A 16,337-nucleotide genomic window follows, 5' to 3' on the forward strand; every position below is an offset into this window, starting at 1 on the left:
GGTACGGGGGGTTGCCTTCACTGGCAGCCTGAGCCACACCAAACTGAAAGGTAGCTTGATGTAGCTCTATTAGTTCTAGATTCCAGCCATCACCTCCATGTGGTTGTGGGCTGTGTAGACAAACCAGCTGGTGCACAGCTCATTCAGAGATTCCTGAACAATTCCTTTCCTCCATGAAACCATCCTGGGGGCTCAGAGTCACCACCTTTGAGAAGTGCATCTCTATATTCCACTCTAGAATTGAAAATCATAGAACTGTTTGAGTTGGAAGGGATCCTTAAAGGCCATTCAGTCCAACCTTCTGCAACAAACGGTCACCTACAGCTCCATCAGGTACTCAGAGCCCCGTCCAGCCTGACCTTGGGTGTCTCCAGGGATGGGGTATCCATCACCTCCATGGGCAACCTGTGCCAGTGCCTCCTCTCCCTTACTGCCTTTTTTTTTTTTTTGTTATCCAGTCTAAGTCTCCTCTTTTAGTTTGAAAATTCACACAAATGCATAGGAATGCGTGGGAATGATGGGAAGCATCCCTCTGGACCTGACTTTAATGTTCCTTTTCGCCTAGTAGGATTCCTATTGAGCTTTGAAGTAAGATCAGACACTCTAATAATTTTCTGTGTTTATTTCATTTCTAATAAGAAAAATGTACATTGATTTTCCAGATGCTAGGAAGAGGAAAACCAGAATATTTTTACGGTCCAGCTTCTTAAAAACAATAGGACAGATTTGTGCTCAACTTGAGCTGGAAATGAGGAATATAAAAGGTACAGAAAAGATTAGTACACTTGCAAACCCATGGGAGTGCTTCTTCCCCAAATCTACCATACAATGCAACCTAGCGAAGAACTGCACAGAGCTTATATGGGTGGGGTTTCATTGTGCTCCCAAAGACAAAGTTCAGGTTGACTTCTCTATCTCCTTCTGGTGGGGTGAACTTGAATGTCTGCAGCAGGCTGCAGAAGATGATGAAAAGCTCCATCTTGGCCATCGCCTCTCCCAGACACACGCGGTGGCCTGCAGGGGAAGAGGAAGTGCAGTCAGTCCCCAGACCAGGCTGGAGCCCACAGTTTCTGGGATTACATTCCCTTTGTGTTTTGTGTGTTGATGTTTTTGTTTTTTTTTCCACAAGGAAAATAATGCAGATTCATATTCACAGTCTCAGTTAGTTATTAGCACACCTACCTGCTGAGAAGGCTAAGAACGCCTCTCGGATCACAAAATTTCCATCCTTGTCCAAGAAATGATAAGGGTTGAACTGGTGAGGGGTCTCCCAGTACTCAGGGTCAAAAAGAGTTGAGTCTATGTTTGCCATGATGATAGTACCCTGAAAGGAAGATGCTGTTGGCTCAGTTCTGCCTCTGTACTTCTCAAACATCAAGAAGAAAAGGACACAAATTCCACACAGAATTCAGAGCACGGCTGGGCACATGGTAAGAATAGAACAAGTCATTTGTTTTGTTTGGTTGGTTGGTTTTGTTTTGTTTTGTGTGCCTTTCTTCAAAAAATAAATGAGGAAAGAAACCTCAATGTCTCAGGTTCAGAAATTTCCCTGCTTTATTCCCATCACGTCTCCTTTTTTCTCTTAGCATATGCAACAGAATGAAGGGTGTGAGGTTATTAACTTCTTATCCTAATCCTGGAAAAGTGATTTGCCAACTTCTGACAAGCTTTGATAGATTTACAAACAAAAAACAGTGCACCCTGCAAATGGAACAGCACGTTTTAACTTATACTTGTCAAGGCACAGGGAGAGCACAGAGCAGTGCTGTGCAGGAAGATGTTCACTTATGGTCAAAGATCACAGCGGAATAGACAGGATACCTTCGGAACCTGATAACCCAACATGGTTGTATCCTTCACCGCCTGTCTAGGAATGGTGATTAAAATAATGCTGCTAAAGCGAATGATCTCATGAATCACAGCATTTGTGTAAGGCAGTTTCTTCCGATCCTCATAGTTGATTTGATGGGAAGAGCCCAGAACAGCATCCAGCTCCTTTTGGACTTTCTCTAGGCAGGAAAAAAAAAGTCTGTTTTATATAGAATAAAACTATGTTTTGCATTAAATAGCTGCCTTTTCAGTTTCAGATTGTTAGTAGTAATATAAAAAAGATACAATATGTAAATAAATTATAGTTCTTATATCCTAAAATGTAAATACACTTATACAACTTTTGAGATACTACTTGACTAGGATCTAGTATTTCCAAAATTTTAAGTTCTGTGTTTAGATCATCAAGCCCAATAGATTTATTGATCTTCATAGTTAAAGGAAAGGGAGCAAACTAAATTAAACAAGAATTTCTGAGCAATAGATCAAACTCAAGCTATTGGCTTTACTCCAGCTTGAAAAGGCGATCTTAAAGGAAATAAATAAAGATGTGGAACAGTGATTGTTCTACATGAAAGATAGAATCATAGTATCACCAAGGTTAGAAAAGACCTCCAAGATCATCTAAGTCCAACCATCTACCTTTCATCAGTACTTCCCACTCAACCATGTCCCTCATTACAACATCTAGACATCTTTATGTCCATGCCTCTGACTCACCTTGGATGTCTGGATAAGCCACCATATAGAGTAGAGCCCAACGTAGAGTGGTAGCAGTGGTCTCCGAGCCACCCAGGAAGAGATCAAAAACAGACTGCAACATGTTTTCTTCATCATAGGTAGAATTTGGGACATTTTTAGCCTATGGGTATCAATGACAAAGATGAAATAAGAGCACAGAATACATCTAAATATCTACATCTTTAAAACCACCCATTGCCCACCCTGCCCTAAGGATCCCAGAGTACAAAAATAAACAAATGTACTATTTTATACTTCTAAAACAGGTTACTGACTATTCAAAATTCATACTTGAATTTGATAGAGATAGCATCTGTGTCAACTCCAGCACAAATTACTCACTTTCTCCATCTGATCCAGGTAAAAGTCAATGAAATCTTTTGGTTCATCCACTGTGCGTCTCTCCCTATGACCTTTGATCTCCTGCCTTATGAAAGAGCGAATAAAATTACAGCAAGATTCTACTTTTCGTATGGGTCCTGGGAGGCGCCCTAAAAGCCATGGGAAGGTTTCATATATCTGTGGAGCAAGCATTCAACATAGCTGCTGTAAGTTACATGACATGAGCAAGGCCATATAGAAACACAATGCGGACATTTTTGGTGATGAGTTAATTTCAGCCCTGAATTCCTATCTTTACTGCATAACTCCACTAGTAGTTGCCTTGTTAATTCATCAGCAAAAGAATCTGGTTTTGCAGATCAGTTTACTTTGCGTGTATTAACAGTAATAGATTTAATATTAATACAGATTACCTTGACATATAAGAAAAAAAAACAAAAAAAAAATCTATTTTACTCCAGTACGATGAATACCACTTTTCAACTTAATAGTAGTAGTGTTTCCATTTCAGAAATGTTCAACATCCCAAGCACATTCTATTTCCTGATGAATTCTAATAAAAATTAGTTGTTGAAGAATATCACTTCCAAAGCACTTCCGACCCAGCTCATATTCATGGTTGGTATTTTTGGTAAAATCTACATTTAATGTGTACTAAATACTGTAATAAGTATGATAATATATAATGCTATAATTGTTATTGCATGAAGATTATCTAATTATTCTTGCCTGATAATGCAAAAAATATCATGGTCAATAATTAAATAATTTGCATGTTAAATGAGTCATTTTCTCACATAGTAAATATAGCTGTTCCCAAAAGCCACAATGCTATTGTATGCTTCCATCAGCTGGTGGAAAGTTTTGTCCTGGAGGGAGAAACGATGCCCAAATACCACAGCACAGATCACATTGGAGACCGCATGAACAATGGGGAAGGAAGGGTCAACAGCTCTACCTGCAAACAGAGATAGCATTGGTCACCAAAACACCATCTTCCTTGCTATTTTGAATGCGAAATCACAGTGACATTTTGTCATGGATATCCCCTGTGCTATTTCTTTCTGGAGCAAATATGGTCTTTCCCCTCCAAGTTACAAAGACTAGATACTGTGTCAAAATCATGGCTGTGTTCCCAAGCACCTCAGCACCATACCATCTTCGTTCCTGAAGAACTCCACCAAGTGTTGGGCCTCAGTCTGTATCCCACGTTCCATTCCTTTATTCCCCATTCCCAGCTTCCGGAGAGTCGAAATTCCAAAACGTCTCTGATCTTTCCAGATAAGACCATTTGAGACCAGGATACCTTCAGCCATCAAGAATCAATTTGATGCCAAGTTAATATTCATGCAACATTGATAAACAAGCCATGTTTGCCAACATCCCCACATGGATATTGTTTCCCTGCAGATGTTACGTGTCACCATTGCAGGAGTGACAAAAAGCTTTCCTCAGCCAACAATATTCAGGTTTCTACCACCTGGAAATACCGTGGTCTCTCTCACTGAGCTACTCAAGGCCAAGAGACCCTTCTGAGGAGATATTTGGAGAGATCTGTGAGCATTCTCTTCTTGTTCTTCTATGCTTGGGTGGATACAAGGCCAGTGGAAAACAGTTAAATCACTCCTGTTTCAAATACAGAACTCCATCTATTCTCCATCCACCTAAATTCAGCAGTGCCTGATGTAAACAATAACACAAGAACATGTTGCACCTACAGTCTCACTAATACATCTGAAACTCAAGTGCCTTGGGACACCCCAAAAGGCCACTTCTTGTTTAGTAGCTCTGTGAGTGCTTTCTTCACAGCAGCCATTACTGTAAACAAGCAACTGAGAGCATCAAGAATTACTTCAGCCTCTGCTCCCCAAGCTCCAAATGGAGGATTTAAAGGCCTCAGATGGATTACATCAAAGCAGGGCACAAGCTTAGACAGCACCAATAATGGATAAATTAGACTAGCAAGTACAAACACCGCAACTTTGGTAAAATTCTGGAACACATGTGTGATAGTGGGACTTAGACAACCGAGGAATGCTGCAGAGCTATTTATATGGGTGAACAGAGAACTAAGAGCTTATCAGCAAAGTCTTTCTGCAGGTATAAACATCTCACCTTTTCCAGAAGAAAATCTGTTGAACATGTAGGTCTGTAGCCGCCCAGAAACATCCTCTGAGTTGGTGGTGAGACCATCCTTCACCGCTTTGAAGCCATACAGCACCACTATGGGTTTGTGACCCAGCCACAGGGTGCAGATGTTGCCATAGGCTTTTGCTAGCTGTGCATTAGTTTAGTCCATGCAAAACAAACAACAACAACAAAAACATTGGAGAAACATCAACCAAAATGCACACACAGTGGCGTTTTCTCTTCCAACATGACATTACCCCAGGGTTCAGGAAATGAAGAGGGGAAAATGGTTTTGTTTTGCAATGGGAACTTTTCTGGCAGTAAAGCAGTGGGATCGCTCTGGGATCCACTATTCACAGTAATGTAAATGAGGAAAAGAACAGCTGCTCCAGCTCTTTCTAGTGTTTAGCATGGGTTGTCTTTGTGATATTAACAATTACAGAAATGCTCCTGGATGGGTATTTACAGCTCACATTAGGTTTCATATGAAAGTTCACCTGCCCATTACATTTTTCAAATCAATGTTTAATTTCTTCAGCCATAAAAAGTAGAACCTCTTGAAATTACACATTTACATACAGAGTATTGGAAAAACAGGCTCAAAACTGCTGAAATCCTCATTTTGTCTTTAACTTGAAGATGATAGTGTCCCCATAGTTATTTGTATCACAGGGGGCTGTAGATTTTATTTGGCTCCTTTAGACACTACATTTAACTTCCACGACCCACCTTTCCTCCCATTGAAGTTCCTACAAACATAACAGCCTATCAACAACCATCATCATTGGTTACAGCTTTTGCTCCTTTGCTCACATCCACAAATGCATACCTTTTTCAGGCTCCCATGGTCAGCTCTAAAATTTATCCACCAGATGCTTCCAATGATGGGAAATGGGATCGGGCCAGGAGGAAACTGGCGACTTCTCCATTGCAGTCTCAGGAACTGCAAACTCAGCAGAAACAAAAGTAGAGATAGTAGCATCACACTTACCATTTCACACCTCCAAACCTGTCTGTCACTGAGAAAGCTGTTATGGATCTGTTGAACTGACTGTTGTTCTACTTAACTCTTCCCAAAGAGGACCGAGACTGTCTCATCTAAGCTTTCTTCCCTATCACATTTCCCTAGCCAAGAAAATGATGAGTGTTTCCAGCCCTGAGTGTACTTAATACACTACTAATGCTGCAATATGCTAATAGCTGCCATCACTTTGAGATCCAACCAAGGCCAGAAGGCGGGCACTTCATTCTGACTTGCATCTGATATTCAGAAACATCCCATTAAGCAATCGGTTTGGTTGGAAGTGTCACTCACAACACTGGCTACATGCAAGCCAAGAGCTCAGATGGGAAGCTGGAGTGTTTTGGAGTGCCTGTGTGTGGTTTGTTACTTTTGTTTGCTTTTCCATATTTGTGTATATATTTTTAAGAAAAACACATTGTGTTGTTGGTTTTCATTTTTTAAATAGCTTATAGATTTCCCCACTGAAAGCTGTCAGAGCTAGATCTGAAAATACCCACGCTCCAGACATCTCAGGTTTGTCCTTTGTCAGTGCAAAGCCTCTGTGACATCCACATCCACACTTCCAAACACACAACTTCCAAAAGCAGAAGTTTATCTTCCACAGACCTCCTCAAGTCCTTCTAAACAGGGGAGGACAGGTGAAAACAGATTGCTTCCCAGAATAATTCTGTATTGTGAGTGGGCACAGTGTGGATGGGTATATGGTTGGACCAGATGACCTTGGTAGTCTTTTCCAACCTTAATGACTTTATGATTCTAATCCTGCTTAAAAAATGCACTATAACATAGAATCATCAAGGTTGGAAGACACCTCCAAGATCACCCAGTCCAACTGTCCACCTACTATCAATATTTCCCCACTAACTATGTCCCTTAGCACATCTAAACGTCTCTTGAATGCCTCCAGAGACGGTGACTCCACCACTCTCCGGGGCAATCCGTTCCAGTGCCAAACCACCATTTCAGATGAGGAGAACATCCATCTGTTGTGCACATTCATTGTGATCCACATCAGATTTCGCACCCATCCTACAATTCTAATGTTTACAGTGGTGTTACTCATTGACAGATGAATTGTCTGTCAGCACAAATGGAGACCTCGTCAAGATCTCTTGATCACTCTGAAGTTTATATGCCAGATGCTTCTGAGCATGAGATGTGGGACTGATCCCAGAGGAAGAGTTAGAAAAGAAGCAGGAACAGAGCATGACTTCTTGTCAGAATGTTGCTGGTACTTCACAAGCCCACACTGCCTCTGGGAAAAAAATAAAATGCCTTTGAGAGACTTGATTTCTACTGATTAAATATATCACAAAATGGACATTTTGGTAAAAATCTGTTCAGATGTTTTGTATGCCTGGTTATGTAGAACACTACAGTGTCCATGGCCAGATCTGGAAAATTTTTAAAACACACATCTTGTTTGAAATCACAGTCTAGTACTGTGGAAAGGACCACTAAGATCATCAAGTCCAACCATCAACCCATCGCTACCACCCCCACTCACATCACTGTCACATGAGTGAGTTTGTTTAGGGCTTTTATTTGTTTGTTCATTGTAACTGAAGGATTCGTGGACACATCCAGCCCTCTCCTTCCTAAAATCCCAAACAGAGAGAGACAGGACAACTGAACTACTTCTTCTCAATTCACTGTCAGTGTCAGTTATTAGATTAGTCATGAAATGGGACAAGCAGCCCGCGTCACAATTTAATGAAAATTAATTTTCAAGTTTAAAAACGTTTTAAAACCTAGATCCTCATCTGCTTTACTGCCCCTCTATCTTCACCATACAGGGAGGAATAATGCACAGTTACATCATCCCTGAGCTTAGCAAGCAGCAGGTGAATTTGTGAGATTATTTGCCCAATTGATAAGAGAAAATACTGATGGGAAAATAACAAAACAAAACAAAAAAGCAGAGAAATGGGAGACAGCAATGGAAATCAGCTGGATCCAAGAAGTGTTGGGGTGATGTGATCCATCCGACTGCTGTCTGCTAAGGAAAGACTCACACGGTGTGTCAAGAACAGCAGTAAGCATTAACTAGCAGGTTGACCATAGCTCAGTGCTGTGTTGGGCAACAGATAATTGCTTTGTGCATTTCAAATGTGTATACTCCACTGGCAGAGCCAACGTAAAAGATAATCTGCACCTAGGTGATGCAGTCAGGGAAGGCTGCAATGCAAGCAGTCACACAGAAGGGGAAAAAAATCATTAATATATTGATTTGCTTCATTTGTATAGGGTTTGAATAGGATATTTGCAAGACAGCTCCAAATAATAGTAAATTTCCTCTCTTTTCTTTTCCACATTGAGAGTTGTCATTCACTAGGTTTCTACACTGCAGCTTCTTCAGAATTCCTGCAGCTATTGCTGACCACACATTACACCCAATAACAGACAAAATAAAGGCAGGAGAAAAACATACCATTAAGCACAAAGCACGTCCTAAGATAAAAATAGAAACAAAGGAATAGCACAGCATTAGGCTTTTCCTTTCAGTCACTCCTGGATGAGCTTCCCTGTATAAAAATCCATCCACCTGCTGGTTTCTCTGGATGCTCTGCCACACCACGGACCTGTGGAAGCTGCTCCTTAGCCATGGGGCACTGCCACACTGTTGAAAAATAGATTCTACCTTTCTCAATCCCAAACAATCCAAAACCCTTCAGCGTTTCAGCCCACGCTCCTTTCTGAACGAGAATGGCATCGAGCGTATTTACGTTCTTTCCAGGCCCAAAAGCTAAATGTGCAACAATTGAACATTGCTCAGCTACCATGGTAGAACTCAGAGTTCTTCTCAGGAAGAAACAGAACATTAATACCCATTTCAGCTTTCTCTTATCTGAAACGTTCTGTTCTGTCCATGACTATTAGCATTCCAAGAGCAACATTTAGGCTGCTAAATACATCAAAAATGCTGAAGCAAATACTCAAACACTAGGAAACGCCAAAACTTAGGCTGTCTGCACAACAGGGGTTGCATCTTAGTGATGCCTTATTAAGAGCAGTACCAGATGAACTTAACGCATTCAGCATCTCTCACATTCCATCAAATAACTCAATCAATGTGCATCAGAGGACCGACAAACCAATAACGCAATGATCGGACTGAGGAGGTAGAGGAGGACCTTACAGAGAGGTTTTTGCAAAAAGGTTGTTCTGGGGACATCACGTTTTCCCCGTTTCAATGTCTCCATTCTGCGTGAGCAGTACCTCCCCATGCAATCCCTGCATACACTGCCCCGCCAAGCAATACCTGCACAGCATAGAACCTCAATGCTGTTTTCCAACACACACTAAATCCATCTTTACAACTTGCAACACAATACTTAAGCCCTGGTATTATAACACACTCTTAGCACAACGCGTGCACCACGCTCACCTCTTGTTTGCACCTCACCTTTCTGATGGTGCTGCTCCCTCAGTGTCCCCTGCAGTTGTTGCATTTGCTTTGCCTCAGATCTTCATGACAAAAGCTGATTTCCACACCTGTTTGACATAACCAGACTTAACATCTGCCACCTGTATATGGGAGCTCCTAAATGGTACTTATCAGGTGAGAGGGAGCAGGATGTATGTGAAGAGGTGCTCTGCACGTGTACTGAACGTAGGAATATGGATTCACCAAACCTGACTGCTCAACAGCTTTTAAAAACAAGGGTGAAAAATGGGAGGGAGGAGGAGGAGAAGAAAGGGGTTTCAGATTGACCAGATGTTGCCATTCCAACAGAAATAGGTAAGGTGGGAGATGCTCCTGAGTTATGGAGATTCCCAACACTTTTAAGGCAATCTACTTCAGAGAAAGTCAGAGAATAGCAACCAAGAGAAGTAAGAGACTGAAGACGTTAGTTTAGCCTTATGCTGCTTGAATTCAATTGTTTTTCTCCTCAGAGACTGTATCCCATTGTGCACAGATTTCCACTTCTATAGAAGAAACCACATAAAAATTGCACTGTTTCAGAAAGCTAATAACTGTTTAACTTAACATCTTCACCGTTTAACTACAAGAAAGTTTAGGAGGTGCTACCATTATGCAAGACAGTTGGCATCCTTGGATAACTGCTTGACAAAGACTGCAAGAACCAACATCAATACAAAGAATGAAAGAAAATTCAAAGTTGTATAAAAAAATTGTGACAGATCACAATCACAGATCATAAAAGAGAGTAGGCGGGGCTTGGCTAGCTGCAGGGTATCACATATTTCCAAGATTTCTGAAAACTTCAGCTTAGGAAAACTGCAGATCAAGAGGGAGGGACATACAGACTGATGGTCAAAGGAGGCGTATGTTCTCTAGAGAGAGTTGGACTTAGAAGCTCTCATTCATCTGCACTGCACCATATTTGCAGAGGAAGCTGTACACAAGAGCAGCGAGCAGCAGAGATGTTGGGGATTGTTGAGTTCTTTGTAGCCCTGGTAGCCTCTCTCCTGATCTTGCAGTTCCTGAAGCTGCAGTGGATGCGTAGCCAGCTCCCTCCAGGACCTGTTCCTCTTCCCATCATTGGGAACTTGTGGCTGCTGGATTTCAAACTTCGTCGAGAAACTCTCACTAAGGTATTTAGTTATGTCTTATCTGTTCTATGGTTTAGTGGGGAAATATTGGTGGTAAGTGGACAGTTGGACTGGATGATCTTGGAGGTCTTTTCCAATCTTGGTGATTCTGTGATCCAGCGGTTGAAAATCTATCTGAATCTATTTTGTCTTATATTTAAATGTCAGTAAGCATCATATTTTATTTCCAGACTTCTTCTCTGCCCTTTTTATTGAACTCTCTCACCTTGTAAACCATCTCTAGTTGAACTGCCTTTGCCTGACACTAATGTCACTGGAAAACCTCCAAGCTGTGCTGGTCCAATCTCCGTTAGAGGACTAAACATATACTCTAAGCTGACGCTTCTTTTTGTATTTGTACAACCAGAAGTCAGCAAGATGCATTACTAAAATGAAACAGGGAAAAAATGAAATCTTGTTCTGCTCACAGCATAAGTTCTTCATAAGACAATTAAAACTAAAGTAAAAAATTTGCATCAAATGACTTTAGGGAAAAAATCTGAGGAAAGACAATAGAGGCAAATAGGAACAACAGTGGGAATGCTACAGGAAAGACCGCAAAAGCATTTCTTCTCTTTCTTTGGAAGTCAGAGGAAAAAAGGATTATTGTCAATTTTCATCTGTAAAAGAAAACAGAAAAGTCTTGGCATTTTGCATGCATTCATATGTTCTTCAATTCTTAAAATGAATATTTAAGTGAACGCATTCTGTTTCCTATTCACTGATGCACTGTTATTAACTCTTCAGTTAACCAGCATCTATGGAAACATCTATACAGTGTGGATGGGACAGACTCCCGTGGTTGTACTGAATGGGTACAAAGCAGTTAAGGATGGCATCGTCACCCATTCAGAAGAGACTTCTGGAAGACCTCTCACCCCATTCTACAGGGACATGATGGGAGAAAAAGGTGTTACAATACTGAAATATGCATATCCTTTTTGTTAGTGAAATATAATCCAATCCAAACCCGATTTTGCCTCCTGCAGTAAAAGGATTTCCCTGCCCAGCACCAAAATAAATGTCCATGTGTTCTTCAGGCATTTTTCTGACAAGCGGGCACACCTGGAAGCAACAGAGACGCTTTGGGATGACTGTTATACGGAGCCTAGGATTTGGGAAGAACAACTTAGAGCATCGAATTCAAACAGAGGCCTCTCACCTCCTGGGTATCTTTGCAAACACAAAAGGTAAATTCACTAGAAAAGTAAGACTTGGAGTGTTTTCTGAAATACAATGGATTCGGGGAATTAAAGTTTCACAACATTTTTTTTACAAGGTATAATGATATTTTTCTTATTAGTTGGACTTTTAATTGCATTCTTGAAAAAAATGTTTTGTTGCACAGCTGGCAATATGAAACTTTTTTTTTTTAAACAAGGATAGTAAAAAACGTTTATTTTAAATATAATCTCAGGGACAGCTGGTAAAAGTTTTTACATTCAAGGAGGATAGAAAAACTGTATGTTTCCTCCATACAGAACACAATTTGTGACCTGCAAACCTCTACAATTTGGCAGAGGAAGAAGCCCAGCACAAGGAACAAATCATTCAGTTGTCCAACAAAACTCCTTTGTAGGGTCTGAATGAAATAGAAACGGGTAGAATTTTAGCAATATGCCAAATAAAGCAACCAAATATATTCTGAACAGCCAAATCCCTCACCCAAATAATATTTCATACTGACATGAAAGCACAAAGAGGTTCCTCAAGGTCTGTCACCAATTCCTTTAGCCCTAGATAGAGCAAAGTGGCCCTTCTGACTTCTGAGAACAACATTTCAAAGGTCAGTGGATACATAAGAAAGGAGCACGCCAGCTGGTATGAGGTCTGGGTACAGCCCAGATCTTTACTTCCATGTAATTCTTCCCCATATTAAACCCAGTTACTGCTTCAAATGCACAGGGGACCATTTTTCTCTGGACAGTTTGAAGGCTGTCCTCACCTTTAGCCTGGGTACTTGATCTAGATTTCACTATTCTGTTTACTCTAAACTTTTTTAACAGAAGCTGTGTTCCATCCTTTAAAATAAGGAACGTGTGTTGGTGAGTGTGGTGGTGATGGGTTAACGGTTGGCCTAGATGATCTTAGTGGTCCAACCTTCACAATTCTACAATTAGAATTATGAAAATTTTGCCTGCACTTGAAGACAAAGAGACAAGTCATTTCAACATGACTAAGAAATTAAGACTTTAAAATCTTTCCTTTCTGTTTTATCTTTTTTTTTTTTTTCCCCAAGCTTAAGTATCTGCCTGCAGATTTGAAGGCGTGTGTAATCCATCCAGACCACCAGATCACAAGTCAGAGAGGTGGGGCAACAGAGACCTAGCATTCATCTCCTCAAAGACAAAAATTACCATATTTTATATGAATTAAAAGCAGACTGAAAATAAAAAATCCCCGCAACGACAATCCATCCAGTTAACTTGCATTATACTAGAGTTCACCTGGAGAAGATCGGACTATTTTTAGACTAAACCTCACACACTTTGAGCCAGTATTATTTTTACTTTTCAAACAAGCGTCTCTTTATTTTTCTCACTTCCACCTGTTCAGAAACACTCAGCAGTAGCTCCTTTATTTGCAGGCGAGCCCTTTGACCCCCGCACTTCCATCGTCCATGCCATTGCCAATATCATTTGTGCTGTAGTTTTTGGCCATCGTTTCTCCAGCAAGGATGAATCTTTCAGCAAACTTATCAAAGCTATTAATTTTGTGATCTACTTTCAAGCTACCATATGGGGCAGGGTAAGAGCTGTGTTTCCTTGTTCTTATGACTTCCTGCTTTAGAAAATTAAATGACAGTCAAGTCGATTATGAGTCCTCGCAAACATTTCCATTCTATTATTCTGTAAGCAGTAACAAATTAATACATATCTTGCATCTCTCTTGCATCACCATTTTATGTTCTTTATGTCAATAAGTCACGTGTCCTAACATTTTAATTCTCAACCATTACTGTTTCTAGCAGGTTTCCAAAGCATTTAAAGCATTTCAAATGAAGAACCACTTACAGGTGCTGCAAATGAAAGATTTGGAATCTTAAAACGTAGCACATTTTAAAATTTAATTTCCATCTAGTCTTCAGAATGCAGAACAGAGAATGACAACAGCCTTCAAAGCCCCACCCCTTTGGGAAGATACACGTTGTTATCATCAAGATCTGAGTTAATGTGGCCTTTCCAAAAGACAAAGGTGACAATTTCAATATGAGAAGTGGAGTATTTTCAAGGTCACAAAAGCCTACAACTTGGTTGTGTTGTACAGACATCAGCACAGTGGCATTCTACATGTTTAATCAGAATTTCCCATGTTCCAACCTGTGCATTGCCTTTCATCGTAACTGAAACAACTCTTGCAGTGCCTATACAATTATTAGGAAATTGGAATTGGTCTCACCACTGAAAAATGCTCATACTTCTTATTATTCATTTAAAATCACAGATGTACGATGCTTTCCCATGGCTTATGCACCACTTCCCAGGACCGCACCAGAAAGTGTTTGCATACAACAACTTCATGCACAATTTAGTTATGAATGAGGTCCAGATGCACAAGAGAGAGAAGGCAGGCAATCCACAGGACCTCATTGACTTCTACCTTGCCCAAATAACAAAAGTAAGTATCTATTTACCACACCTGTCCCCCTTGGCCTCAACGCCCACTACAAATACCTGCTCTTCACATGCCAGTGACAGAATTTTAATACACAAGCTTTGTGTGGCACTGAAGAGTTTTGCTTTGTGAGTTGCTCACCATTTTCATAAAGTCACACCCATTGCTACCTGAGCAATCATACATATGAAATGATCCACTTCATATCCTTCATGTGAACATATCCTACAGACCAAAGATGACCCCACCTCTACGTTTAATAAAGACAACATGGTTCAGACTGTGGTTGATCTCTTGCTGGGAGGGACTGAAACAACAAGCACCACCCTCCTCTGGGCACTGCTCTATATGGTACAATACCCAGAAATACAAGGTGAGTAAAAGCCTTAGCAGAGAGCTGTACTCATACATTACGTTGTAATAAACGTCATTACTACTGTCAGTATTTGCTCAGTCACTTGCAACAGATCAAAGTAAACACTAACACAAGTGGTAGTACCTCAATAACTGAGATCTAAAAATGAAAGCTTAACAACCAAAACAAAAAATATGTGCTTTCTCTACCAGCTCATTAAGATCATTTTTATTAATAGCACTGCCATCCCCTTCTAGTGAGATAAAAAAGAAAGGAATACCCAGCTAAAATCATGATTTCATATGCAAGCAGAACTTTTATCACCTTCAGAACGGAAAAGCTTTAAGAAGAGCACAGAACCATTTTACCCTCGTGGAGACTGTTCTGTGCTTTGGGAATATGCATTTTCTCAATCAACTGAAATCAACAGAGATACCAAAATACACACCAAGGCATTTTGAAGTAACACAGACTCTTTTTATCATCCCCACCTTGGGGCAGGAAACAAAAAGATTAAAAAAAAAAAGTTAAAGCATTGTTGTTGCCCTGCAGAAAGAGTTCAAAGAGAGATAGAGGCCGTTCTGGAACCTTCTCATATCATCAGCTATGAAGACCGCAAGAAACTGCCCTATACAAACGCTGTGATTCATGAGACTTTGCGGTACAGCAACATCACTTCTGTGGGGGTCCCTCGACTGTGTGTGAGGAATACGACTTTGCTGGGCTTTCACATTAAAAAGGTATGGAGTACGTATTTCCCCAAGCTTTGGTAGTTAATATTTACTGTGTCTGGCATATCAGATCCTGGCTTGGCATAGAGAGCACGTCACAGACATGAAAGAAAGCTGAGTGCTCCAAATCAGAGCCCACATATAACACCTCATGACAAAAAAAAGATAGCTTATTATGCCTAAATGCACACAGGGCAAGCTGAGTCCAAGCACCTGGCTGTACACACAGGATGGCACAGCATCTATTAGAGATAAGGGAAGACACAGAAAAGAAACAATACATAGAAAACATCACCTGTGCTGCTTCTTGCAGGGCACACTCGTGTTGCCAAATCTGCACTCTGTCGTGTATGACAGTGACCACTGGGCAACCCCCTGGAAGTTCAACCCAAACCACTTCCTCGACTTGGACGGCAACTTTGTGAACAAAGAGGCGTTCTTACCGTTCTCCGCAGGTAACGCCAACACGTCGCCATCCCTCCTCATCTTGTCTTGCAGCACAACTAAACAACAGCAAAAATTGGAATTTCCAAAGCGATAAAAAACGCTTTGATATAAACATATTTGGCACAAAGATTTTAAAGTCATATATTTTACTGTAAAAGCTCCAGTTTTTGTCTGGTTGTTTTTTGTTTTTTTTTTTTGAGATCTTAGTTTCACCCTGCTAACTTCTTTCCCTTTTTCCTGCAGGGCACCGTGTGTGTTTAGGGGAACAGATGGCACGAGTTGAACTGTTCATCTTTTTTACTAATCTGGTTCGGGCATTCACATTTCAGCTCCCTAAAGGAGTAAAGGAAATCAACCTGGAGTATATTTTGGGTGCAATACTGCAGCCACATCCGTACGAAATCTGTGCTGTTCCACGTTAGTGTGCAACATAGCACGAGGCAGAGGGACTCTGACCCATCAATAACTGCACAACAAACAGCACTATCTAATCTGTATTCAAATTCACTTTGCTCACTGTAGTGAATTAACATAGATGTATTTGTACTTAGGAGGGCTGACCTCG

The 16,337-nt window shown here is 40.7% G+C and overlaps 2 protein-coding genes across 2 annotated transcripts; one reads left to right on the top strand and one right to left on the bottom strand.

Moving 5' to 3' along the window:
* Positions 1 to 765: 765 nt before the first annotated feature.
* LOC136056189 (cytochrome P450 2J2-like) lies at positions 766 to 6,049 on the bottom strand. Its single transcript, XM_065748234.1, has 9 exons — positions 5,873 to 6,049; positions 5,029 to 5,191; positions 4,070 to 4,219; positions 3,711 to 3,871; positions 2,914 to 3,090; positions 2,551 to 2,692; positions 1,822 to 2,009; positions 1,183 to 1,324; positions 766 to 1,014 (listed from the first exon to the last, which is right to left on the bottom strand). Exons 1-9 carry the CDS (start codon positions 6,035 to 6,037, stop codon positions 836 to 838), a joined length of 1,467 nt encoding a protein of 488 aa, XP_065604306.1. The 5' UTR covers positions 6,038 to 6,049; the 3' UTR covers positions 766 to 835.
* A 4,407-nt stretch (positions 6,050 to 10,456) lies between these two features.
* LOC136056187 (cytochrome P450 2J2-like) lies at positions 10,457 to 16,194 on the top strand. The gene is made up of 9 exons (XM_065748231.1): positions 10,457 to 10,627; positions 11,372 to 11,534; positions 11,665 to 11,814; positions 13,212 to 13,372; positions 14,069 to 14,242; positions 14,471 to 14,612; positions 15,147 to 15,334; positions 15,639 to 15,780; positions 16,016 to 16,194. Exons 1-9 carry the CDS (start codon positions 10,457 to 10,459, stop codon positions 16,192 to 16,194), a joined length of 1,470 nt encoding a protein of 489 aa, XP_065604303.1.
* Positions 16,195 to 16,337: the final 143 nt, after the last annotated feature.

The sequence above is a fragment of the Cyrtonyx montezumae genome, unplaced genomic scaffold (assembly GCF_038088225.1).
Source record: "Cyrtonyx montezumae isolate F1298 unplaced genomic scaffold, pur_monq_1.0 scaffold_5, whole genome shotgun sequence".
NCBI lineage: Eukaryota > Metazoa > Chordata > Aves > Galliformes > Odontophoridae > Cyrtonyx > Cyrtonyx montezumae.

Excerpts from the sequence above, each read along its gene's own strand:
- LOC136056189 (XM_065748234.1), bottom strand. The coding sequence starts at position 6,037 with ATGGTAAGTGTGATGCTACTATCTCTACTTTTGTTTCTGCTGAGTTTG. Across the intron at positions 4,220-5,028 it reads CAGATTTTCTTCTGGAAAAG|GTATCCTGGTCTCAAATGGT; the intron begins GTGAGATGTTTA and ends TGATGGCTGAAG. Across the intron at positions 3,091-3,710 it reads GGAACAGCTATATTTACTAT|ATATATGAAACCTTCCCATG; the intron begins GTGAGAAAATGA and ends CTTGCTCCACAG.
- LOC136056187 (XM_065748231.1), top strand. The coding sequence starts at position 10,457 with ATGTTGGGGATTGTTGAGTTCTTTGTAGCCCTGGTAGCCTCTCTCCTG. Across the intron at positions 10,628-11,371 it reads GTCGAGAAACTCTCACTAAG|TTAACCAGCATCTATGGAAA; the intron begins GTATTTAGTTAT and ends TTAACTCTTCAG. Across the intron at positions 11,535-11,664 it reads GGACATGATGGGAGAAAAAG|GCATTTTTCTGACAAGCGGG; the intron begins GTGTTACAATAC and ends TGTGTTCTTCAG.